This window comes from Oreochromis aureus, linkage group 20 (assembly GCF_013358895.1).
Source record: "Oreochromis aureus strain Israel breed Guangdong linkage group 20, ZZ_aureus, whole genome shotgun sequence".
Taxonomy (NCBI): Eukaryota; Metazoa; Chordata; class Actinopteri; order Cichliformes; family Cichlidae; genus Oreochromis; species Oreochromis aureus.
In genome coordinates, this window is record NC_052961.1 from 16,414,450 (window position 1) to 16,440,752 (window position 26,303).

Here is a 26,303-nt window from a genome sequence, read left to right on the forward strand (position 1 = left end):
CTGGTTGTGTCTATAGTATGAACAGTGTTTATAAGAGATACTGGAATTGTCATTCAGTCTTTCTACAATTAAAGTTGACCTTTATATTACTAAAGCGTTTTCCCTAAGTGGAAGTATTTGTGGGTTTCTTTTAATGTGGTTAGTGTAAAAAGTTATGCAAGACCTGGAAATTAACAGTCTCTATTTGTAGTGTATTAAAAAAATATTCCTCCTTCAGTGTTACAAACTGAAACCGAGCCTTTGATGAAAAAGCCTACAGATATTAACAGACAGTAATGGACTTTCCCCATCTCCTGATAAAAGCATGGGAAGTTTCTCAGTCATTTGGTCTTACTGGAACTGCTGTTCCTACAGCATAAGTTGTCACATCACAAAGCAAAGATGCTTCCTCTGCCAAAAGGTCCCACTCTGTTGCAAACTCACAAGGGGTCTCTGTGTGACCCACTCACCGCCTTTCTGTCTTGTCTGGAAAACTGGAATGAAAGTAAACTCTGGTGCACTGCTCACATGGAATGACAACAGCATAAAGAACTGTTCTGGTACTTTGCAGATGAGAGGAAGAGGAATGTGATCATCTATGTATACTTTCTGGAATGCCTTTTCAGTCCCATACAAACATCTTTAGGAGTTTCTCCTGGTTCTGTTGTGGAAAAAAGCTTTTTTTTCCATCACAGAAAGGCACTTTCACTCCCGTGAAAACACTGCTTTTATTTGAGGGAAAATAGATTTTGTGCATAAATATTCTCATCAGTGGTCAATAGAACTTGGACTACAAGCAGAATCCAGAAAGCTTTCAGTACCAAAGTCATTGTTCCTTTCATGTGGATATCTATTTAGATTACACTTTGCTAAATTAAGACTGGTACAATCTTTGTGGCATCACTTTTTTCTTGCGGAGCCTTCTTCAAACCCATGAGAAGAGCATGAACAAAGGTTATTTCTGTGTTAGCAAAATATGGAAATCTCTCACCAAAAGAGTCCTTCACAATATGTCCAATCACCCTGATAATAAGAGGCTTATGAGCAAAATGGAAAATGTACTTCAAGGCCCTTTTTTGTGGTAGTGAAATCAGTTCATTTTATGTACGCACCATCTTACCATACCAAAGACAACACAGAATATTTCCTTTTTCTTTAGCTAGAAAGCACCAGTCGAGTGCCTGTAGAGTGTTGAGAGCAGGTCATTTATCACCATCCATCATGAACTCTTGTAGATGGAGGCCTGATTTTATTGCTGGTGTCACATGTTAAAAAGCACATTTTACAGTGCAAGCAATGGAGAGTCATATCACCACAGGGAATCAACACACCAAGTGTCCAAACAATAAATACATTTCATGAGCAAGAAGTTTTGTTTTGGGTAACTTTACACAAAATACACTTAGGTCTGCTTGTTGAGACCTTACTGCTGAATTTGATGGCATTTGTTGGACACTTGGGTGCGGTTTTGAGTATACATGTACAATCTTGCAACTCTCTAGGCTCGGGACATAATATAGGGACATAAATAACAGCCATTTTCCTGGTTCTTCTGGTTACTTTTTGAAGACTGGGTTGCATCCCAGGTCACTACTGTAAGAAGGGATCGAGTATCCTCATTGCTAAGTAGCTGATGTCACCGACCTGGAATCCATCCCATTTCTGTACTTCTTCCTCAGTGTGCCTGTGCCCCTGTGTCTATATCTAATAAAAGTCTGTAAAAACCCTAGAGAAGACTGATAGCAAATGATGGGGTTGGTTCACGGAGGGGTTAGGGAAATCAAACTAACAGAGTGGTGTCCTATTTCACTGCAGTGGATTCATTTTGTATCTCACCTCTGCAGGAGGGTGCACAGAGACGCTACAAACTGAAGGCTCCTTTCACAGCTTGTTCGCTAAGGGAAAAAACTGAAAACGGGCTGTATGTCACTTGGAAAAAGATCCTGAGTTGAAACCAAATAAAAACGAGGAAACTGCACCTACAATATAGTGCGGTGTAAATGTCACTGACTTATAGTGCATAAGCCAAATGCTCAGGAGGCCGTGGACTTTTGAAAAGCTGTATGAACTTCCTCTCAGATTTCCACTCAGGGTATGGAGTCTGTCATTCAGAGTAAGATAAGAATACTTATCTAAAACCACTCACAAATGCAGCACAAAAGAAATACTATATCTGCTATTAGCTAGAAAAAAAATACATAAAAAAATAAATAAATTGAAGGAAACAAATTGAATAAATCCTGACTCACAAGACTTACAGTGAACAGAAACTGTTTTGGCTGAGTAATGCATCATTCAAGCAGAAAATTTTATGTTTGGCTCTTACACAGTACACTGCAATTATGTCATTATTAGTACTCTTTATTTTTTCTTTGGCTTTTTTGCTTTGACATCTATTGGCCCGAGTGTTCGTTCACCACAGTAATAACGACCAGAATTATTATTTTTTGTTCTAAATTATCATAAACTATCAAACTAGGATAAGTCAGAATCCCAGATATTTCTCATTTTACCCTGACATCTGGACAGTATGCTGGGACACATCTGTTTAAAATTGTGCCAGTCGTTTCAGTGAAAAACTGTATTTCACTGCAGCGATTTCTGCCAGAATGGACAAAGATTTAAAATAGTTTCCTTCTTACTGTCTCCCTGCCAGTGTGCGGTGACAGTTTATGGAGCAATGGGGTTCATCTTCAGCAGGAAGCAAAATGCTTCATCTTCACAAACCATAGACATGTGAGTCTGTGCAGCATAGGCCAACAAAAGAAAACTGCAACAGGATAAGCTAAATGTAGGGCACACCATGGGATAAGACCAAAAGAAATAAAGAACCAAAACTCCAAAATGCATTTCAAAGGTTTTGTTTACCCACTTGGATCTGTTTAGCCTACATTACTCAATAGATCCACCCCCTGCTTGAGTGTTTGAGGGGCTCTCCCTCTTGTCAATATTTCTATACATATCACTAAGCTGTGTGTTTTTCTTTCTTATTGACTTGTAAATGAAGACTAAATAGAGTAGCCTAAGTGGTGCAAAGTCCACACACAGGTGAGAAGGGAACTGCAAACCAACCCTCCAAACAAAGAGGTCAATTCAAACAGCAGCTTCTTCCTCCAAGTCTGGCTTCTAAACTTTAAAAATGAGCTGCACATGCATATAAATGTGCTCTTATCAATAACATGAGGATTAAGAAAACCTGAAAACTGGGATGGAGCCAAGAGATATACTGGCAGCATGTCCATGCCAGAGTTTATACCCCCGCCAAAAATAGCTGTGACCAATTAAGCAAGGTATGAAAGTCACCAAGTTCCTCTACCAGCTACTGAGAATGCTCTGTGCATCTCTCTAGTGTATTATGCTAATCCTCTGTGACCCTTCTGGAACATAAAGACACCGTTATATCCCAGGATTACTGCCTATTTCTGGCAAACTTCTCCTTAAGTTAGATCCATCTTGGATTCCGTCTCTGTAACAGCTGAGTGCTGTGTAATGTTTGGTCCTTCAGGATTTATATAAACTGGATACTAACTCTAAAAATGACAACATTCTGGTTTTAGTGTCTTCTTACAATGTGTCTGGGACTACTCGGAGAGAAACATGAAAAAAATTCATTTATAAACCTAGTTCCGAAAAAGTTGGGATGCTGTGTAAAATGGAAATAAAAACAGAATGTAATGATTTGCAAATTTCATAAATCCATATTTTATTCACAACGGAACATAGAGAATGTGTCAAATGTTTAAACTGAGAAACTGTACCATTTTAGAAAAATACTTGCTCTTTTTCAATTTCATGGCAGCAACACATCTCAAATAAGTTGTAACAGGCCATGTTTGCCACTATGTAGCATCGTTATGTCCTTTAAGAGTCTGGGAATTGAGGAGACCAGCTGTTTGACTTTTAGGAATATTGTCCCATTCTTGTCAGATCCAGGATTCTAGCTGCTCAACAGTGCTGGATCTTCCTTCTCATATTTTTCATTTCATGATGTAACAAATGTTTTCATTTGGTGAAAGATCTGGACTGCAGGAAGATCATTCAACAGCCGGACTCTGCTTCTAAGAAGCCATGCTGTAGTAATAGATGCAGTATGTGATTTAGCATTGTGTTGTGTCTTTTTCAAGCATTCCATGAAAAAGATGTCTGCAAGGGAGCATGTGTTGGTCCTAAACTTGTATACACCTTTCAGCATTGATGGTGCCTTTCCATATGTGTAAGCCACCAATTCTATAGGGACAGTAATGTTGCTTACCTGCTGTTAGTTTACCTAATTAGTTGTAAAAAATGTTGCAAAATGTTCCTCCAGGTGTTTCTTTTTAGTACCAATTTTCCAGCCTTTTTTGAATACATGCTGCTGCCATCAAAAAGCTCAAAAGTGCTTATTTTTTATTGAATTAAGTTTAGCACAAGCTAGTCTCCTTTTACTAAAGGTTTATGTAATGTAAATCTTTACAACTCACGAAAAAATGAATGCAGACAATCGCTCTCACTTATCATAGAAACTGAACTGATTCGACTAAATCCCAGGAAATACTCTTTAGAGACGCAGGAGGCATTTATGTGCAGTAAGACATAAGTGGGGGGCTGGGACGTGAATCTCAACTGAAGCTGTGGCTGGGATATTTAATGACTGACCGCAGTGAAGCAAGGAGGAGGTCCATTGTGTCCAGATCTACAGCGTCTTAGCTGGCTGCAGCCATAGCCACGCACATGGCACTGCATACTGGGGCTATGCTTTGATGTACAGCCGCTCCCAGAGCAGATGGAGAAAGAAAAGAACAGGGTAAAGAAATAAAATCTTTCAGGGACTGAATAGACAACAATTAAAAATGCGTGATGGGGGGTGCGGGGTGAAAAAAGTTCAAACAGAATAAGACAGCAGCTTTTTTTGTTGTTTATCTGAGTCTGCTTTGAAGTGAAATATCTTCATGTATAACTTTGTATTTTTGTGATGGTGCAATAGAGAGAGAAAGAAGAGCGACACATCAAGTGATATCAGTCAGTCCCCCTCTTTGTGCGAGCCACCGGGCTGGAGTTGGGGTGGGATATGCAAATATAGGCTGTCTATCTGCCTGCCCCTTCACAGGCAGCAAGAGCAGCACATTGCTTCTTGCACACACACCCTCACTCGTGCAGAGAGCAGATTACTTAGAAGGTCGAGCCTCGGCAGCAGGTTTCCTACACTGCATTTGTGTATATGGAGCTGAAACTTTCCAACAGACAGACTGACACTCTTTTCCCTCTTTTCTGTCCTCTCTCTTGCTCTCATCTTTCTTCTTTCCCCTCCTCCAGCACACCTTTGTGTTGTTTTCCTTCCCCTCTCCCTTCCCCCTCCCTCTTCAGTCTCATCAGTTTTCCCCCTGCTCCGTTTTGCATGCTCAGATTTTTGTGAGTGAGCAACGTGAAGGTGTACAGGACAAGATGCTGCTGATGCTAGAGCTGTTTGGACTGCATGCCTCCTCCAGGGCCCACTAAAGAAAACAAGACTTTCCATGTGCCAAGGAGCAACACAACACCCAGAGGAACTTGAGACTACCACTTCTGAACCCCTCTCCTCACCTGACAGTTGAATTTTTGAGACTCTGGAATAGCCTTGGAAAAGACCTAGAAAAACAAAATGGGGACCAAGTTGTGCCAGCTAATAGCACAGGTCTTTCTCCTAGGAGTGTTCCTCTCTGTTGTCCACAGTAAAGGGACTTTCTATGGAGGCCATGTCAACCCTTTCTATGGAAACAGATACAACCTCTACAAGGCTGGACTCAACCCTCACCACTCACCAAACAAGCCCATGACCCGTCACAAGTAAGTTCTCCACCTTGGACACATAACAGGAACAAATGCATGTTTTATTTGTGTTTCCAAGGTGCAGGGTATTGAATTCTGAAATCATTCCAAGTAGCTGGAGTTCAAGCAGGACCCACCTAATACTGTATTTCCCTCGAGAAACCCATGTCACCAGTGAGTTGCAGAAATATGTTTTTAGTTATGGAATCAGCTTGGTAACAGATCCCTGAATTGACGCTCTGTTTCTGTCTTACTCAAAATCAGCCTCTTTTCTGTGGTTCACACCTAAAACCATCTGTGGCTGGGGATAAACACTATAGTGCAACAACGAAGCAACAGTGAAAACAAAGCCATCATGACTGTCATTATGGTGCAGCGAGGGGGTGCAGAGTTGATGACAAGGGTATTGATTCCTCACAGTCACTGTATGTGTGTGTGGTAAAGGGGTGGGGGGCGGGGGGCTCAATTAGAGGCAAGACTTATGGTACAGCTGGGCACACACTGCCAGGAGGGAGTGGCACAACTGGCCTCCAGTCACTAGAAACTGATTTCAAATGAACTTATCCTGAGTTAAGTAGAAAAATATTTACCTTTTCCAGAAACACTATTGAATCACTGTCATGAGAAATTCTTCAAGAGATGAAAAAGCTGATCAACACACATACACAGAGAAGAGTAACAGTAAGTTAAGAACACTATTGAAAGTCATGAAGTTCTGAGATGAAACATAACCTTGTGGATATATTTTGCCTGATGCCTGATGTTTGGCCTGCAGGGCTCTTTTGGTTTTTCCTCCCTCTTCCTCCTCCCCTTCTCTTTTGCTTGGCTTCCCACAAGAGCATTTATGCTTTTGGACAGCTCCCCAGCTACCTGCTGCTTCACTCAAACCGCCACAGAAGACTGCTGATTGCCCAGCCCCACTTAGTCTGCCATGTACGCTCACCTCCACCCAACAAACTGTTCAGCATCCCTCAACCTGATTGCAGTGTCCATATTCAGCCTACACCTTTAACCCTCTCACTTAACTATAAAACTGAATGTATTCCTTTCATCCCCTTACATTTGGCTCACTATTCAATTTATCTGAATATTGAATTTGCCCCAGCAATTATAAAATTACCACTTAAAAAACTGACCTAATTGACTAACTAAAGTACATGCTACTTTTTTCTTACTTAACACGACTCTTGCAGAAATACATCTATACAATCAGACCCTTGCACCCCATATATTTTGTACAGTTTTATATTGTAAGAACTGGACTTCATCTGTATAAATTGTTTCTAATGGACATTCATCTTGTGTTTTTGGAGGTATTTACTCACCGACATTCACGTGCCCTAAAACTCTGAACAGCTGGCAATTTCAGAGAATTGGCAACACAACATCTATAAATATGATATTTTTGGAGTCACAGGGAGCTGAAGCTTAAACTGCCAAACCTGAATTGGCTTACTAAATAGTAAGCCAATGCTGTTTTTATAATAATTTAATGTATGCACTTTAATTTTTTTATTCAGGCTATAAGAGTTCTTATCCACAGCATGGTTGCTATGTATAACAGTGGCCTTTATACTTTCCTTTACTTTTTGACAGCGTTGCCAAAGAGGTTTATTTATTTTTATACAGGCCATCGTGCCAGATTTCCAGGCTTACACAACAAGATTAGTTGATTAGCCAGACATAATAGACTTTTCAGTCAAAACAAATTGATCAATAACGAAATACAGTCAGGAACTGCTTGTTGCTGGTAACTGGTAGTTTTATATAAAACTATAGTTTTATATAAGAGCTGCAGGCACATCTTGGACACAGTAGCCTCTGGGGATGTGTTGCTGTCAGACCACCACTACAGACATATGAGCTCAGTTGTTGTCAGCCTGACTGGTCAATGGAAATAGACACTTTAAAATAACACGTTATGATGTGTGCGTGATTGTGTGTGATTGTGTGTATGAATGCCTATTTAAGTGTGACTAAAGGACTTCACTGGAGCGCTTTTACAGCATGTAAAGTCTAACTCCTCTTTCTAACTTGACTACACTCACATGGACAAAACCTCACTGGATTTTTAGTACGAGACTTAGAAAATTCTCAGCTGTTGGAACACCCCAGACTTTTTGTCTTCATGTTGAATTATTGTCTGTATTTTGGCAGCAAAGCAAGTGATTTGATTTCACAGTCATTCCTTCATTCAGTGCAACCACTTGCTTCTGTAAGAAAAATATATGGCCCCCCAGTGCGTGACTGTGACATCTTAGACAGTTACAGTACTGTACCTGTCACAGCTCTATTGCAAAGAAGCTAATTTTCTTCCAAAGGTTAAACTGTGGCTCAGGAAGTTCAGATTTCATGATTTATGTTTTTGACGAAAGGTCTGGGAAAGAGGCAAAAATAATTGAAAGAAATCGCTTTTTGAGTATTTTGGAAGTTCTTTAAGATTAGGATTAGCAAAACAATGACTATTTTTCACACATCGCTTTTCAGTTACACAGCAACATATAACCACTGAACAGGTGCCAAGAGTCATACATAGTCATCACTGGGAAATGGGTATTGGATAAATCAAATAGCACCCTGGGAGATGGCACATGTCTTTACCAATCAGATTAGAGACATATCTGAGGGCTTTTTCTTTGATGTATGGGACAGAGATCAAGGGGGAAAGGTCAATAAGTTAGCAGAGGCTAAAGGTTAGAGGTTGCTGTTGTACGTTTATGTTGAATGTCCAGTGGAGAGCAAGAATGGAGCCAGTCTCCTGCTAAGGGTCAAAAAGACCGTGCAGCAAACTCCCAAGCTACCTGACACTTTTCTTTTAAAATCCATCTGCAAAAGTACTCAGGTTTATGTAAGAACAGAGAAAAAGATTAGTTGCTTTTTAAAAGCTGCTGTAATAAAATATTAAAGGTATGAAACGAGGTTGGATTATGATTCAGTTTATAGTTAATTGGATAGGGTGTTGATTCTGGTGCGAATTTCCAAATAATTATCCCAAGCAAAGTGTAACTGAGAACTTACATCGTTAAAGTAAAGCATCTACATTTCAGTGCTTTGTTATTTTTATGCAAAAGTCTTCCAATGAGCCACAGCTGGCATGTACAGGTGTGCTGTGACAAAACTTTTCCAAGACTAATAAAGACTTATCTTACATCTTATCTTATGTACAAAGACTAAAGTTATTTACAACAAAAAGTAAAGTTATTGTTCACTTTTGTTTTTAGTCAGCAGATTTAGGCATAAAAACGTCCTGGTTTATGAAAAGATTATCATTTTGGTAAGAATGCAGTCTGTTTTTTGTTTTGTTTTTTGCATTTTATAATTTACATGTAATAGAAATTTGCAGGAAAAATAGGGCAGAAGGTGAATTAATAAATGGAATAAGTCCAGCTATAGGAGTTCTCTTTGGAGAGAGTTACACTTGCTGTGTCTCTTGTCTTTATGCTAAGTCTGGCTGATAACCTGTGACTCTTACCTTCATACTTGGTTAATACACAGATCAAAAGATCTTCTCATAAAAGCCTCTGAATAAAAAGAGAATATTTCTATTTTTATTTGCCTGTGAAGAGATTTGTGTTGCAGGTTACATATGACTGATATTCTGGTCTCTTCAGTGTATCAGGCCTATGTGTACAGCTAAATAAAGTATCACACTGACACTATTTCACTCTTATTGCATACACAATACCCCCCTTTGCTTTGTAAATCTAATAATTCTGTTTGAAAATGTTCTTTTCAGAAGCACAGAGAGCTTATTCAAAGTAGATTATGTACTTTGGAAAATGCCTGAGGATAATAAAGTTATTTTTTCAGTACATCTACATGTACACAAGCTTACGTTGTTGCTTTTAACAGCTTAATTTCCAAAATGTAAGCACGTGTAGTCACTTGAGTTTAAGCTATGATGACTAGAGCTGGCTTGGAGCTGACCCTGTCTGCGAATGACAAAGTGATCCCTTTGGTCTTAAAGCTGGGAGTAGCATGCCTTTACCTCTAATCATTAGGCATAAGCACAGTTTTAATAATCCCTGGACCATGGGAATTTCAAGACCTGCCAGTTGGCTGGAAATAGGCTTCATTAAAAGCATATATCAAAAGAGATGGGCCTTGGAGTTAGACCAATGGTCCTATTAAAGATCATATTTTTTTTTCTTTATCCATTCCACTCTTCATAAATCTGTCGGACCCAAAAGCAATGGACTCGGGTCAAGCAGTCAGGAGTTCCTACAGGTGAGAGTGTGGTTAGTAATGAGGGAGGTAAGCCCTTTAGTGCCACATGTCAAAACAACTGAGGCAGTATAGGGAAAAGTAAAGAGCCTGACATGATGAGGCAAGGCAGAGGAGCTTTGTGATATATAGAATGAGGGAGAGGGGAAACGTACAACACAGCAAGAGAAACACTGATATGACTAATTAAACATAACCTGAAGTTATAGGAAAATTTATAGGAAAGGGTGAATGAGAGGTGATTTGTTCAGGCCCATCAAACTGTGGAGGTGTAGCCACAACAATACTTTCCAAACACATTCCACATGTGAATTTGAGATGGGAATTCCGCTTTTCTCTTGGGAGGCTATGAAAGGATTTTAAGGCTGAAACGTTATACTTCAAACATTTACAGTGGGACCAGACCAGCAGTCACAAATGCCATACTCCAGTGACATGAAAACAGACAATACTCGGAGTAAGGAAGAGGGAGAGAGACAAGAAAAACAAATGAAAGTGCAGTTTTCCTGTCGTGGTGAATGGAGATTTTCATACTGATTGAAAAGGAAGACTTCAAGGTCAGATTAGGTCTGGAGACACATAACATAGTTTAATAAACAAATTCAGTTTGTGTATTCAGTGGGGATTGGGTGGTTCAGTGAATGTGTGGATCAAGTGGAGACGATCAGTTTTGGGTGTTTCCCTGCCTTCTTTTTGTTTTCTTTTGAAAAACATCAATGGTTAGTTTCATATAACACACAAAAAAAATATTTAGCACTAAGTAAGTGAAGTTAAATGACTATTACCAAAATAAAGAGATTATTTGGAAGATCAACATTTTCATTCATCCAAAAAGTGATTACTGTGTCATTGATATCCATTTATTCCGCCTTACCAACAAAGTAAAAACATACCCTGAGAATTTTCAAAAACTGAAACTGAAACTTAGTATATCTCCTTTGGGAGCCCTGAGCTCAGGCCTTCTTGCACAAGTCTCTACGGGCTTTGCACATCTGGAATTGGGCAGGTTCTTCCCCTTTTCCTATGAAATTGTTTCAAACACATGCAAACAAGCTAGCTGCATGTTTCTCCAGAAATGCTGTTGAGGGTTTGATATTTTTTTTTTGAGGAATTTAAGGACAATCATAGACATCCAGAAACCACCCAGCATTGTTGTGCTGTTAAGCTTTCTTTCATTGTCATGTTGAACACATGTCTCAGTCTCGGGTTGTGTGCACTATCTTCAGAGACATTGCCTCAACTTGAGCCAGTCACCATATCACTCCTGCTGCGAAACAGCCTCAGAGCATGATGATACCACTACCATGCTTCACTGTGGCATGCTTAATAATGGGCAGGGTCTGGAGTTCACCAGGCTCTAAGTTCTGGCTAAATATTTCAGTTTTTGTCTCATCATGTCTGGGAATCTTCCTTTTTCCAGAGTTTTTAAGAGTAATTCAGTGTAAATTGATGGGAGAAGGTGCAGAATTTTCACATTTACAAAATAAAATAGGAAACTGTGTGTGTAGTCAATCGTTTCTTACATACAGTAGACCTCTTGTCTTTTCAGAGATCGTGCATTTAGAGGCATGACTTCCCTGTGCCAATGTGTCAGCCTCACCAACTCATCACTGCAATAAATAGTACTGGCCAATAGGTTATTTACTAGTATACATTTATTAACCCTGTAACCTGAGTTTTTGAGACCTCTACTTCATCTGTGTGATTTTTTTCACAACAAATGTTTGAGCAATAAATTGCACAAAAATACTGGATGTAGCAAAATTATACAAATTAAAAACAAATTTATTATTAATGACTTTTTTTTCAATTTGTCATAACTTTCAATAAACTCACGTTTTAAAAATATATATATTAATTTTCTGGCAATTATTTAATGTTTCAGGCTTTACAGTGTTAGAGCCACCATGGTGTCTACTGCAGTTTCACCTCTATTCTATATTATGATCAGGTGTGTTGTATGTTTGGAAGTGCTATTTGCTTTTAACTATAAGCTTTAAATAAACTCGACTTGACCTAGGTGACTTGTACTGTGTGGTACTTTATGGGCAGCCGACCCTTCTCATCTGTCCCCCACAAGCTCTAAAACAAACACACCAGAAAGTATTTATACTTTTTAACAGCAGTGACCTTGTACCACACTGGCTGACAGATGAGGTATGGAAAAAGCTCAGAATAGGCTATCACTCCTCTCTCACCTTTTCACTGTTCTGTCTATAGCTCTCTGATCTCATATCATACACATCAGGACTTCTCATTTTTTTCCCCCAAAGTGTCCAGATTAACAGCCTTCTCACAGCTGGACATCCTCCCACACACAAAAGCAGCCCAAACAAAGTTCTCACCTACTCTGCAGCTGCTGGAAGTGGCTGGAGTAATAACAAATACTAAAGGCAGCGCTCCTGCTCATATATGACCACTTCCACATTGAGAGTTCATATTTTTGGAATAAAGTTTGTGTAGTCTTCTTTTTGCAGAGTTGAGTGGTCTCTGTGGATGTGAGATATAACCCAAGGTCTTTATTGCTTGATTATGTGTCTATAAAATCTGCACACGTGAGTATGTGTCATTGTCTCTACAGCTGACTATTTTATTGCTTTCAGGCTTTCAAGCTGAAATTTAACATTCGTCTTGTAAAAACAGGTTTTCACACAGCAAAGGCGACCTGCTGCTGACCTGACCGACAGCGCAGCGCAAAGGGACGGGATTTATATCAGCACTCAACTCTGAGTTTCACAAAGCCAGAAACCCCCCTTGTATGCAAGACAGTGAGGATTAAATATCACTCATAGACTGAAATGACACTGACAGAAAAATGACAAAAAAAATGTGAAGCAGAAACAGAAAACTGTGGACAGGGAACCATTTTTCCCCCCTCATGTACATCTGGATTGCTGCACTTTTCGCCATTGTGTGAAGTCTGTGGGTTACATCTCACAGCTGTGAAAATGGTCACACACTTACTATTCTTTATATCAGGGGTTTTAAACAGAAGGCCTGGGGACCAAACCAGGCCCAGCGAAGAGTGAAATTCAGCCCACTGGACAGCTTGAGATAATGTGAAAGACTGCATAGATTTTAAACTTTTAACTGTATGTTCATAAGTTTTACAGTTTTTCCTACTGATAAAGACTAACCAACCCATTCATTCTACTCCAAAGTAATTAACAGATAAACAATTTTAATGACAGGAAAGTTCCTTTGTCCCCACTATTAGTGAGTCCACAGTAAATTAACAAAAATATATTATAATTACAGGATAGTAAAATAACCTTTTCTGCAATTTTACATATTTATCATGAAGTTTCACTGGTCGGGACGACTATAGATCAAAATGGGCTGTATGTGGTCCACAATGTAAAATGAGTTTGACATCTATCTATCAGCAACTATCAGCTTTTAAGAGCTACACTGAGACAAGTCTTGAAGCTCTTTGAACACATAAGATGAGAAAACTAAAGGCATTAAATTGGATTTATATCACATAATATACTGAAGCCATTTACTATAGTGCTGAGATATTCAGGTTGACAGTATCTATACCTTTTCTATACTGCAGGAATCTCTATCAAAATCTTCATGTGACTTTGACAAACACATTTGTAACTGCTTACTTCTCTCTCTCTCTCCCTCTCTCTCTCCCTCTCCCTCTTTTTTTTTAAAGTCATTTACTTTGGTGCCAAAAACTCTGTGTATTCTCTGCAATAAATCTCACTGCGAACAGCAGATGACAGCACAGGGAGTGATCAGTTTAAAAGTCCCTCTGGCCTGGTAAAGAAAAGAGCCTGCAGGTGGGGAGGGAGAAGAAAAACAGCACAAAAGCAAATTATTAAGAACAACAGAAATGTTACAGGAGTCCAGCTTTTGAAAAAAAAAAACTTGCCAGAAAAGATGATGCAGCATCATTTGTGTTGTCAAATTAAGCTTGCATTTCTTATTTCAATGACCTAATACATTATTCCAGTCAGTTCCCCTTTTTTGTTATGCTAAGAAAATCATTTGCACCAAGTAGTAAACTGCATGCGTGAGTTATAAGTACTTAAAGAACTCCCATCATACCACATCAGTTAAGGTCGTAACTGCCACTTCCTTAACAACCCATGACCTGCAGCAGGTTGTCAGGCTGGTATGAAAGGAGCTCTGTCATTCTAACTTTTGCCCTTTACCTTCTACTGCTATTAACATATGTCAACACAGGGAGAGTGGTGACACACACATACACACACACACGCTGAAAACACTGTCAACACATTTGCAGAAGGACACAGCGGCGCAGTGGTTTCTCACACATTCTAACAGGCTCCCCTCTCTGTTAGCCCTCTGAACCTGTTAACTTGGCATGTAGACCCCCGTGTCCCTCCCTGCTGCTCCGAACACTTCTATTAGTCCTGAAACAGCTGTGGAGCAATGCTAAGTGCCGCATGTGTTGCTAAATGCTCCCCTCTGAATGTAAGAAATGCTTCACATGTGAGCCTAAAGAGAGCAGATCATCATTTCCTGTGTTGCACAGAGGCCAGGGGAACATTTAGCAGTTGCTATAGCTGCACTGGCTATGAAGAGTGAGAGCGAGTGGGACAGGGAAAGTTCAGTGTGATGCAACAACAAGTTAGTGCACATCTGAGCTCTTCCAGGATTGAAAACAGTCTCCATGAATGTTTTTGGTGCTCAACTACCCTAAGTAACTAAAAGAAGCAAAACAAGCTAAAAGGACTTTCAGTTTTCTTAGTATACTTACATAAAGTACACTATGTAGGCTGTACAATATACTTATTTGCATGGTTTTCTGGCAGGACTGGACTGGCATTGTCTGAAATTGAACATGACACGGTGCATTTGCATATATTTGCAACTTGTAACGGATGTGAAAAACACAAACTAAACATCAAACAACACCACGACACATTACATTCACAAAATCTGCCATTCTTAGCGAACTACCTAGCTCTGGTACAGTCTTTGATGCTGACTGCGTATCTTCCTCCTGCTGGGTAAAAATTCATGGGTGGTCTCTCCTCGTCCACTACATTCCCAAATTATTGACCAATGAGGGTGAGGGATGTCACCAGAAACTATACTTACAGTAGCTTGGGACTCCAAAGGTACTTGGTCTTTTAGTACCATAGATACTGTAAGCAGTGTATGTACTGAGACTGCAATTCTTCCAGCACTGAGAGGGGCAGTATATATGTACAAATGTTCACGTATCTTTACACGCTAAAGAAGGACACTCACAAGCACAGGAAAAAATTACACATGGCACAGCAAATACAACATGTGGAATTTGCCACTACAGCTGTGAAAGCGTTTGCCAGAAATACACGTTACAATTTTTTTCGAGAGAATTTGCACTGCAGACAAAAAAACAGCTATGGGCTAAAATATTTCCAGTGTTATATAAAGCTTAAGCTAGGGTAATGTAACTAACATTTTACCTCATGGTTACATTAGGCTGACACCAACACCGCATGTATTTAAAATAGTTTTTGAATAAAGGAGCTTGTGTTGAAATGTTTGAGCACTTGCTTCCACCAGTGGGCAATTCCTGTAGTTTCAATAAGACTTCCACTTGTGTGGAAGTCCATTGGAAAGTGACTCTTCAACTTCCTTATCCACATCAGTAAACCCTTTCTGGATGAGTTTAAGGCCTCACTTGCTATTTTCGTCTTAATGAATATAAAAGATGCCGTTTTTGTAAACTGAAGTCCATTTTGCAATTGCACTTCACTGATTGATGAGTGTGCAGCATCCCTCAGCTTTTCAGTCAGAGCTGCTCCTCACTCTTATCATCCTGTTCCAATACAAGAACTTGGCAACAACAACCAAGCTCACTTTAAGCCTTTGCAGCAGGACTTCACTAACCAAGGGGTGTTGCCAAAGTGGCCACCTCATATATACATTTATATACAATCTGTGATTCCACACACAACTGAAACACAACTCACCGCCTGGGTATTTGTAGTATGCTGCATCTGAAAGTAATTGGGAATACTAGTAATTAAACAATCCATTTAAAATGTCAAAATTTAAAAAAAAAAAAAAAATACAATTTAAAAAAGAGCAAAGGAATCCTTACTCAGTCCATCTGCAGCTGTAGCTCCTCAATGAAAAGCTCTCTTTGATTTATAAGATCTTTTATTAACATCTATCAGCTAGATCAAAAGCAAACTTAATTTTTTTATTAGAGTGCCAATAAAAAGAGAAAAACATAACAACACGGGCTTATTCATAATCCAAAAGAAGAATGAGCTGTAAAAGATTAAACACAACAAAGCAAAGATTAAAACACAGGGTCAATAATATCTTACAGAAGGTTTTATGAAGCATTTTCATCACTTTCAACACTTTTGATGGAAGAAATAGCTTTCTGTTACATTTTGCCTGTTACACTCCAACAGTTTTAATTATGCACAATAAAACAGAGTCTTCTTAACTTCAATACACTGAGAGTTTGCAGTTACAGCTTTACTTTTTCTGGCATGTTCTGTATTTTAAAGTGGCTAATGTTTTAGCCGTTTAAGTCTACTGTATATTGCCCTGTTGAATTAATAGTGCTGCTTCTGAACCACATTTGTAAATTCACGGTCAGTTATAGTACTTGTCTCTGCAGTGGTTGCTGTTCAACAAAATCTAAATAGGTTTTACTTTAACATACGTCAGTTTGACGGACACAGAGCAAGACAGGGGCTGTTGACATCTTATTGTCTTATTGTTGTAACATCCCTCTGCTCTCCCCCCAGAAACTACTGCGCCTATGTGGTTCAGAGAAACATCACATGCATCATGCAGGATGGAGTGGCAACCTACGTGAAGGCTGAGTATACCACCAAGTGTATCTGGGGTCAGAAATGTCCTGTTGTGATGTGAGTCAATCAAACGAAGTAATACAATGCTGCAGATGTTTTACACTTCAGTCTGCGTCTTAGGAGTTTGGTAGTGATGTTTAAATGTGTTGTTCTTTCTTTATATTTGGCAAACTGCAGCACAATGTAGAACATACTCCACATCAATACTGCCCTCTAGTGTTCACTTATATATACCCTTATTAATGCACATCTGTGATACTGCTGATAACTTATTTATTTTGCTAAATAAAATAAAATGCAGGGACATCTGTGTTACCAATTCTGTCTCTGTGCATGAAAATGATTAAGATCTGTTTTTTATTTATTAAGAATTCTGGAAAGCTGTTGTTCTGTTTTCTTATTATTTGTTGAAAACATGAGAAAGTAAGAAAAAAAACATTTTAACTTGGCTTTAACTTGTTCTTAGGCAGATGTACCTTTCTGCTATCTGCTCTCAAAGCGTTGTCTAGTCAGTTTCTCTTCATATAGCATTCAAAAGACTTCACACAATGGGAACAAGATGGGATTTTCCGTGTGTGTGTGTGTGTATAAAGAGAGACTTTGATTCACACTGGATAGAAAATTCAGCTTAAACTAAATAACAATGTAGTTGGGTGCTAACCCAGGTCCAATCCCCTGATGCCATCATTTACACCACGATTATCTTAATCTCTTAATCTTCCTCTAATCCCTGTTTAATCTCATAGTGAACAACCAAATCCTGTTATCTCTGCTCAGCGCCATCTTTCCATCATGTATTTGTGCTCATGATTGGTGAAAACAAAAGTACTTCTAACAGTAAAACCTGATATATTTCACTTGTAACATTTGCTTAATCACTTATTGTAAGAACATTTATATCATATTTCCTTCAGGTATAGGACATTCTACAAGCCAAAATACAAGGTTGGTTTTAAAACAGTGACCGAGCTCGAGTGGAAATGTTGTCCCGGCTATTCTGGAGAAAACTGTTACGATGGACCCACGTCGCAACCAGATATCGCAATGCCACCTTTCAAGGGTGCAGCTATTCCCCATCGCCCAAGTGTGAAGGGCTTCCCCCATGGCCCTAGACCTCCTATTGAGCATAAGCCTGGAGGAGGCCAGCTGGAGCCAGGCAAACCTTTCCCGGGTATACCCACAGGAAAGACAAATGGTGAGAAGAGGCTCCAACTGGTTTATTGTAAAATCTTGGAGTATTAAGTTAACGACTGTCATTAACTCTGCAATGTTTTTGGATGTTTGTGCATTATTCTGTAATTGAAACCACTTATTCCCCTCATATTTGACATATTTACGAATGTCTCTAAAACATTCCCTTTTCTGTGATTTGCCTTCAAAATACAGGCAACAAATATGGCATTTCAGGTGTAACTGGTGAGCGCTTGGACCGCATCGAAGAGGACCTGCGTCGCCTTACCCAGGGTCTAGACACTCTTAATGGGGTGGTGACTGGCCTTGAGGACCGACTACGCACATCACTCCGGGAAGACACCAATAAAATTCTGGTGTCCTTGCTGCCCAACAAACCGCGTGTGCCTGACTCTCCTGTGGGATTTGGGCTGATCCCAGATGGGACTCATGATGGGTTGGATGGGGCAGGAAGCTTTACTGGATTTGGTGATTTAGCAGGGAGAGTGACAGAAGTTAGGGATGAGCTGCGGGCCAAGACTCATATTCTAGAGGAGATTCAGGTACTGCGCCATAATGCCTGCTGATAGATCATTTGATACATTTTTTTTGCATAGTTGAAACAAATAAGGCCTCATTTCTTTTTTTATTCCTTCAATAAATATTAAGTTTTGTTTCTGATCTGACTTCTGTTCATCTTTAGGGGATGGTCTTGGGTCATGATGGCCAGCTGAAGAAGCTGTTGGAAGGAGCTATAGGCAGGCCCATCCCTGGCCCTGACACCAGTTCTCTTCTGGATGAACTCTTAGATATCAAGCTGGCAGGTATAAGGGCTGAGATCCTGGATGGCTTTGAGCGCCGTCTGACGAACCTTGAGAAGCACTGTGATCAGAAGATCGGGGAGGTGCAGAGGGAGTGCCACAGGGAGCACATGGATGGCCAGCAACAGATGCAGCAATCTCTGGATGGCAGAGAAACTGGACTCAGGGAGGAGTTGGGATCTTTGCAAGCTCAGATTCAGGGTCTAACGCTCACTGAGAGCTGCTGCGGACAGGTATGACATAGGTGGGGTTGTAATATAACAATATAACAGCAATAAGCTGTAATCAGTAATCTGCTTATTAATGGAAATCCTGAATAATTCTGGTTCTTTATCCATACAAATGAAATTGAAAAGTTTTTGTTTTCCAAATCTTTAGGCTAAGCTTTATCTCCTGACAGTTGCTGAAACCTTCAAATTTTGACACTCAAATAAAAATTTCCCAAAACACCCGTCTGCTATATTACGGAAGAGGATTAGGGCCACCGAAAAAAAAGTGGGGACATCTTTTTTTCTTCTTTTCCAGAATTCTGATTAAAAAAAAAGTCAGAATTCTGATAAAAAGTCAGAATTCTGAGAAAAAATAATTCTGAGAAAAAAGTCAGAATTCTGAGATTAAAGCCAGAATTCTAACTTTCTGACTTTTTTCTCAGAATTTTGAGATTAAAGAAAAAAGGTTGTGAATTTTTTCTCAGAATTCTGGAAAAGAAGGGAAAAAAAGACGTGCCCCTTTCTTTTCCAGTGGCCCTAATCCTCTTCCGTAGTTATATTAATTTGAAGCTGCGGTGCACAGGAAAGCAAACACTCCCGTACTTAAACAACAGTTGCCTGAAGATGCTTTATACTGTAAGGTAAAGACCCAACAATTATAAAGAGAAAACCCCAACAATCAGTTGATCCACTATGAGTAAGCACTTGGTGACAGTGGGAAGGAAAAACTTCCTTTTAACAGGAAGAAATCTTTGGCAGAACCAGGCTCAGGGAGGGGCAGCCATGGATGAAGACAGGACAAAAGATTAAAAAAAGGAGATAAATAATAAGTAATTATTAAATGCAGAGTGGTGTAAAGAGTGCTTCTCCACTCTATGTTCAAAGCCCCACCATAGAGATGACTTCATATGTGCTAAAAAGCCAGTGTTTCCCTCTCAGACCTTTGAAACACATTATGCTGAAATGTTATTATGGAGTTTTGTTGAAAGGTACTAAAAATACCTTGGCTGCTCCAAATCCAGCTCTGAAATCCAGAAAGGGTCACATCACTAAATTGTAACAATTTATGAGTGCAGTTTGTTGGGCCATGACATGGGTTACACAACAACTAATGAGTTATTGATTGTTGCAGGTGAACAGTCTGTCTCATCGTGTGTCGCTGCTGGAGGAGTCAGTTAAAGGTTTAACGGAGTCACAAAGGCAGCTCCAGACCGCATTTAATGACCAAACCATCCACATAGACACCCTGATTGAGACTCGACTGGTGGACATAGAGGGCCGAATAAATGCCACAAGTGGTAGTTTTGACGGGGTAGAAGGGTTTCCTGGTGGTCTGGATGGTTTCAAGACTCTGTTTGAGGACAAGCTGAAGACCCTGGAGGAGAAAGTGGCTGTGGCTGTGGAGGAGCTGAGTAACGCCACAGCCCCGGCTCTTCTGGAGGGGCAGGTGGTCCCTGCGCTGGAGACCGAGATTGAGTCGGTGAGGAGGAGAGTTGAAGGAGATCTGGATGGAATTCAAAAACAGTTAAAACACCTGGAGCTCCTCTGTACCACCTCTTGCCCACCCTCGACGCCACCAGCGGGAGGTATCAGCGGCACTCAAGTAGAGGACGAGTGCAAAGAGATGGAAAAGAAGATGACAGTCCGTCTGGACTCTCACTCTAACCAGCTGGATCGCTTAAACAACACCCTTCAGAACTTGCTCTTCCGGATTGCCCAGGAGGAAACAGAAGGGTCTATCCAAGGAGAAATCACACTGCTAAAGGTCAACATCAACTCTGTGAACCGCACTCTGAAGGGCCTAAAGGACTCTCTTAGCTTTATTGCAAGTGAAGTGGGACATGCTAATTCCACATGGGAACAAAGAGAGCACCAACTCGTCAACCAAGTGCAAGGAATCACCAAACTCATGGGCCACCAAGCCTCCCTCCTTGGAGCTGGGGAGAGGCGACTGGTCCAGCTGAAGGGGGAGCTAATGTCATTGAAGAGACAGCTGGCTGGGGAACTACGGGGCTGCCGCAGCACAACAATAGAAGTGCAGAAAGAGGTAAAGGATGTCGATAGCAGGGTGACCCAGGTAGAAGGCCAGTGCAGCAACCTGAGCGAGCTGGCGGATCACCTGGAACGGATCCGGGCGGAGCTTGAGAGACACTCTGACTCCTACCTGTCCCAAGTAAACGGTACCTTGGCAATCCATGCAGAACAGCTAGCTGAGCTGAAAGATGACATCAAAGACTGCAAGGCCAAGGATGCTGCCAACCATAAAGGAGACCAGTAGCATTTCAGCTAGAGAGTTTTTTATAAAAATTAAGACTTACGTGTGGTTTTTATTAGCCTTCATTTGCTTCTGTCCCCTGTCTCTTAAACCCACTCTGCACAGACGCAAATTAACCAAACTAGTGAAAGTCATTTCCCTGTGAGCTTCTCATCCCAGTTCATCCAGATGTCCTGGGTGTTTAGATGAATCATCTGGAAAGAGAAGAGGACAACACAGAATACAAAGACACGCCTACGGTTGTATAGCTGGGCAATATTTTCTCTCAAGGTTTTATTCTAGAGGGCATTTCTCGGATCATGATTGTTTTGTTTAGACATTTTACCTGTTTAACTTATATGAAGTGACTGGATTGTTGTGATATTAAACTGTTTGCATTAGAGAAAAAAACAGCAAAACACAGTGCTGCTATGGGTTTTTGCTGAGAAGCACACTCAACAACCTCTGTGTGGACACTTGCCTTGTTTTTTTGTTGTTTTTTAAAAAAAAAATACTGTATGTCAACTTGGTGCTATTTGCATTTTTGTAAACCTTTGTTTGTTTTACACGTTTAAAAATGCCTTATACAAATATATCTCTGCTTTGTCTGTTGTGTTCATTTGCTGCCACTTGGCTCAAAGTTGCAGAGAAGTTCCATAATTCACCATTAGGGGGCAGTGAGAACACACAACACGGCGTGGTCGACAGTAGAGAAACAGTCTAAAACCATAAGTACAACTTTATCTGTTGTAGCGTAAGGAACTCTATACATCATCTAGTTTATCAAGTTCATTTTTCTGTTTAATTATTATAATTATAAGTTGGGTGGTAAGTACTTCTCGTTAAACCAAATTCTCTAACCCGTCAAATTCTCCACTATATTTCAGCTTCAGTGAGCTACCCTGACCCTACTGAGTCACACTGTGCTGTGGTATAGCAGAAACAGCATCATCTAGGTCTCTCTCATCAATACCTTGGAAACCTTTCGGCCTTTTTCTTTTTGTTGTTTCTTAACGTGTAGCCATTCCTGTAAAAATAAAGTATGTCATGACAACTTTCACAGTAGAAAGCATTCCTAATGAATTTTTTTAAATCTACACCTTCATAAAAATCTGATGTAACACTGGAATAATGATTATTTTTTTACAGCCAGCTCTAGCCTATTTCTCTGAAGAGGGCGATAAAAATGTACCTGCCAAGATTTTGTCTATTTCACCCCAATATTCTTTAAAAAGATCTGAAAAACATTGTACTCTTCTACAGTCTGTTTGTGTCCTTCATTAAAAGGGTGTAACCAGCAACCAAAAGCTGAAAGTACATTAAACTGTCCACTTCACAGAGCAGTAAACTTCCTCCTTCTAAGAGTTTTTTTATAAAAAGTTACCAAATAATTTGAACAGCAAAAATAATTTGAATTACAACTAAGTCAATATGCTCGCTGCACTGCAGGTTTTACAGAGTCAGCACATAGTTAAAGACAGTAACATCCCTCCATGATTAAGTGGCTGCCAGCATGTAATGGGGACCAGAAATATATCATTATTTGCAGTGAAGCATATAGGATTGAAGAATCTGATGCTTGACTAAGCAGAGTAAGCTGTTCAACCCCGCTGACTTAACCAAGCCGATGCATGAAAGTCTGACCTCATTTGATACGGACGTGACTGAAATAGTTTGAGAACGATGTGCTAAATCTGCAAAACAAATCAGTTCACAAGACTGTGGTGCTGCGCGGCGGTCAGATAATAAATAAGGTCACTTGGTGAAAAGTTTGGTAGACTTTAAGATCAGGTGACACTTAATCACAATGAATTAATAAAGCTGGGTAAGATCAACTGTAAAAAGGTTTGCTGACCTTGCTCCACTGAAGCGCCATCAGCAGACCTTCTGTACACCGTCAGCACATAGTTTTTAAAGATAACATCTTACAGTAAACAGAACAGGATGGAGCAATCACAGCATAAGGAAATCCAGAAGCTAGATTTAAAAAAAGATTTTTTAAAAAATGCTTCGGGAGCCAAATATGTACATGGCGTGAAAGTGCTGAGTATCATTTCCTTAGAATTTGATTCCGAGAAGCCAGACTTTCTTGAAAATTTTTTAAGTGGTCTTGAGCAAGTTCTCCAGGCTTTCCGACAGTCTTTAAAAAAAATAAAAATGCAATTCAAATCATTTGTTTCCATTTCTTTAGTTGAATCTACATAAAATATCAAAGATATCACAGCGTGAAATTAAAAAAAAGCCTTGCAAGGACCCGAGAGATGCATCTGTTCACTGAAGCCTTGTGAGTAATGGCTTCTGTGGGAGGTTGTTTCTGTCAGAAAGCCATTCAAAAGAAATGAAACTGGATGAAAAAGCTGACCTATGTCGGATTACATAAGAACTCAACTGATAACCAGTGATAACAGGTCTCATGGAAAACTGAATCCAAATTTTGACATTTTTGGTTCAAACCATCACCACTATGTATGGAGGAAGTCATAAAAGAGGTACAACAGTGAGTGGCTACAGCCATCTGTGAAACACGGTGGAAGCTCCGTCATGGTTTGTGACTGCATTTCGGTCAGTGGTGTTGGGGATCTTACTTCATGGAACTATGAAAGCAGAAAGCCCATTCAGATTTTGATCGATACCATCTGGAAAGCATCTGAATGGCATCATCTTCATTTTTCAGCATGACAGTGATCTCAAACGCACTGCCAATGCAGTAACAGCATATCTGGATAGAAAAGCACAAAGTTGGGTCTTGAATTGACCTCCCGAAAGCCAATATCGCCATATAATTGAAGCAGTAGGGTCTATTAAGCTGAGAATGGATAAAAAGGCACCCATCATCTAGAGAAGAGCCTTGAATGTGCTTCAGGAGGTCTTGAAGAATTATTCCTGAAGAAAGCTTGCCAAAGAGAGTTCAGGCTGTGTTGGAGAATGAAGGTGGTCTTACAGAATGTTGTCTTATTTTCATTTATGTTTTGGCACACGTTTCTGTTAAACCTGTTTCACATTTCCCCAGCAAAATATAAAGAAATGAAGGGTGGCTCAAGACTTTTGCAAAGTACCATATATGTGAAACGGACAGGCAGAAGTGAGAAGTGTGTGTGTGTGTGTGTGTGTGTGTGTGTGTGTGTGTGTGTGTGTGTGTGTGTGTGTGTGTGTGTGTGTGTGCGCGCGCGAGTGGGGGTGGGAGGATATGAAATTATCTTAATCATGAAAAAAACATGAAATGTGAACAAAGTCATGACCACACTGGGAGGAAGTGAGGCGAGAGAACGGGCCGGCTCGCTGAGGTGGAATACTCACACTGATAGACAGGGATGTGACAAGGGCAAGGAATGGACACTGAGACAGAAAGCACAACAGTGTCAAGGGGGATGAATAATGTGAGAAGTGGAAACAGATGTGTTTACAGCCATCTTGTCTCTCAGCTGCGTGTCTTGTGTCCTGACAGGAAAGACACAACAGGAGCTGCAGAGGCGACATCGTGGCTCACATGCTGCTCACAGGCTGGCATGCGGAACAAACAGTGAGCTTGAACAGGGCAAAAAATAAATACAGAAATAATACAATTTAAAAAAAAAAAAAACTGCAGCAGTGTAAATTTGAAATCCGGTGTCCAGTACCAGCTGGATCTTCTGTCGTCCCTTGGGAAGCGGAATTACACAGCGGTTTGTCCTCTTGATGACCCAGAGAAGAGACAGAAGAAATGGGAGAGTGGCGAGAGAAAAACACGTCAAACAGGGCGAAGGGGAGAGGGTTCCTGTTATGCCGGAGTAACGCTCATACCTGATTCTGTAACAGACCGTTATGTAATACCAAAGAATGTTACAAATCCATGCGACAGCCACACATGGGTGCTGTTGCTTTCTCTACTCCGCTGCTTCTTGCTGTCGTGCACACAGCGGCTCAAACACACACATGCACGCACAGGCTGTGCACCCCGTAAGGCACTGTTGTTCTCCATTATTCAAACATGTGATTTAACCAGATATGAGAGGATGGGCCCTTGAATGCATGGTGTCAGCACATAGATCACACACACACACATGAAGCTGTGTGTGTGTGTGTGTAGATAGATAGGCGAAGACACTAACAGATGACAGCAAAACCTTTGAATGGCACAACACTCAAAAGAATCATAACGAATGCCCATGTGTGTGAATGCCAAAACAATTCTTGAGATCTTAAGAGCTACCCCCTGTGCATGTGTCTGACAGCTAAGTGACACTGGCGTTAGCATACCAAAGCCTTGTGTTTCCCAGACTCCATTAAGATGTGGCTGCTCCAGCCAGGCCCCTGTGCGTCTGCGAAATCCCTTTGTGCACAAACACACACACACACACACACACACACTGGGACTGCTTTTACACAGCAGCGGAGAAGCAAGTATATTTTTTGCACACTTCCAAGCACATCATATAATAAAGCACAGCCCTCTCCTTGTGCATGTGCAGTTTATGGGATCCAGTGTGAGAAGTGGTGCACAAATTCCATGGAATTCAGTTTGAATTCCTTCCCTGTTGTTTTGCATTTCCTTTACTGATAAGATAATTCAGTTATCAGATGTCACTTCTGTTAACCGCTGGAGATACTCAGCTAAATGTGCTAAACACCATAGGGCTGGAGCTGCTTTGATTAAATGAGCCTTAAATGACCTCATTGGGGTTTTACTCATTTTGTTTTTGGTTTTTTCCCCGCTGGGTGATAGGTCAGAGGGTCTGAATAAGGATCATTTTTGTCTGAGGATCCGGTCTGTACAGCATTAACTGACAGCAGAGCATTCAGAGTGACATCAGCGGGGAAAAACAGGACTGCACTTAAAGAAAAAGAGGAATCTGGCCCCAGAAAACTGGAACTTTGTTGTCAACTGTGAATCACAAGATCCTCAGGCCAAAAATACAGACAAAAAACCTCTGTTAAGGAAGGAGTTTTAGAAGGAACAGGATGCCGTTTATATCCCCTGGTGTCAATGTAGAGCCCTTCTGCACTCGTGCATGCACTTATGTTTTTAGTAAAATTAATTAAGGAGCCTAGCAGAAGTCATTTCAAGCTACTGTAAGCTACT

At 40.4% G+C, this 26,303-nt stretch overlaps 1 protein-coding gene across 1 annotated transcript; it reads left to right on the forward strand.

Annotated features, from left to right (window-relative positions):
• Positions 1–5,102: 5,102 nt before the first annotated feature.
• Positions 5,103–21,746, forward strand: LOC116324751 (EMILIN-3). Its single transcript, XM_031745467.2, has 6 exons — positions 5,103–5,781; positions 16,725–16,847; positions 17,705–17,985; positions 18,177–18,523; positions 18,664–19,014; positions 20,123–21,746. Exons 1-6 carry the CDS (start codon positions 5,597–5,599, stop codon positions 21,266–21,268), a joined length of 2,433 nt encoding a protein of 810 aa, XP_031601327.2. The 5' UTR covers positions 5,103–5,596; the 3' UTR covers positions 21,269–21,746.
• Positions 21,747–26,303: the final 4,557 nt, after the last annotated feature.

Coding starts and splice junctions, on each gene's coding strand:
- LOC116324751 (XM_031745467.2), top strand. CDS start 5,597: ATGGGGACCAAGTTGTGCCAGCTAATAGCACAGGTCTTTCTCCTAGGA. Junction 5,782..16,724: donor AAGCCCATGACCCGTCACAA/GTAAGTTCTCCA, acceptor CTCTCCCCCCAG/AAACTACTGCGCCTATGTGG. Junction 18,524..18,663: donor ATATTCTAGAGGAGATTCAG/GTACTGCGCCAT, acceptor GTTCATCTTTAG/GGGATGGTCTTGGGTCATGA.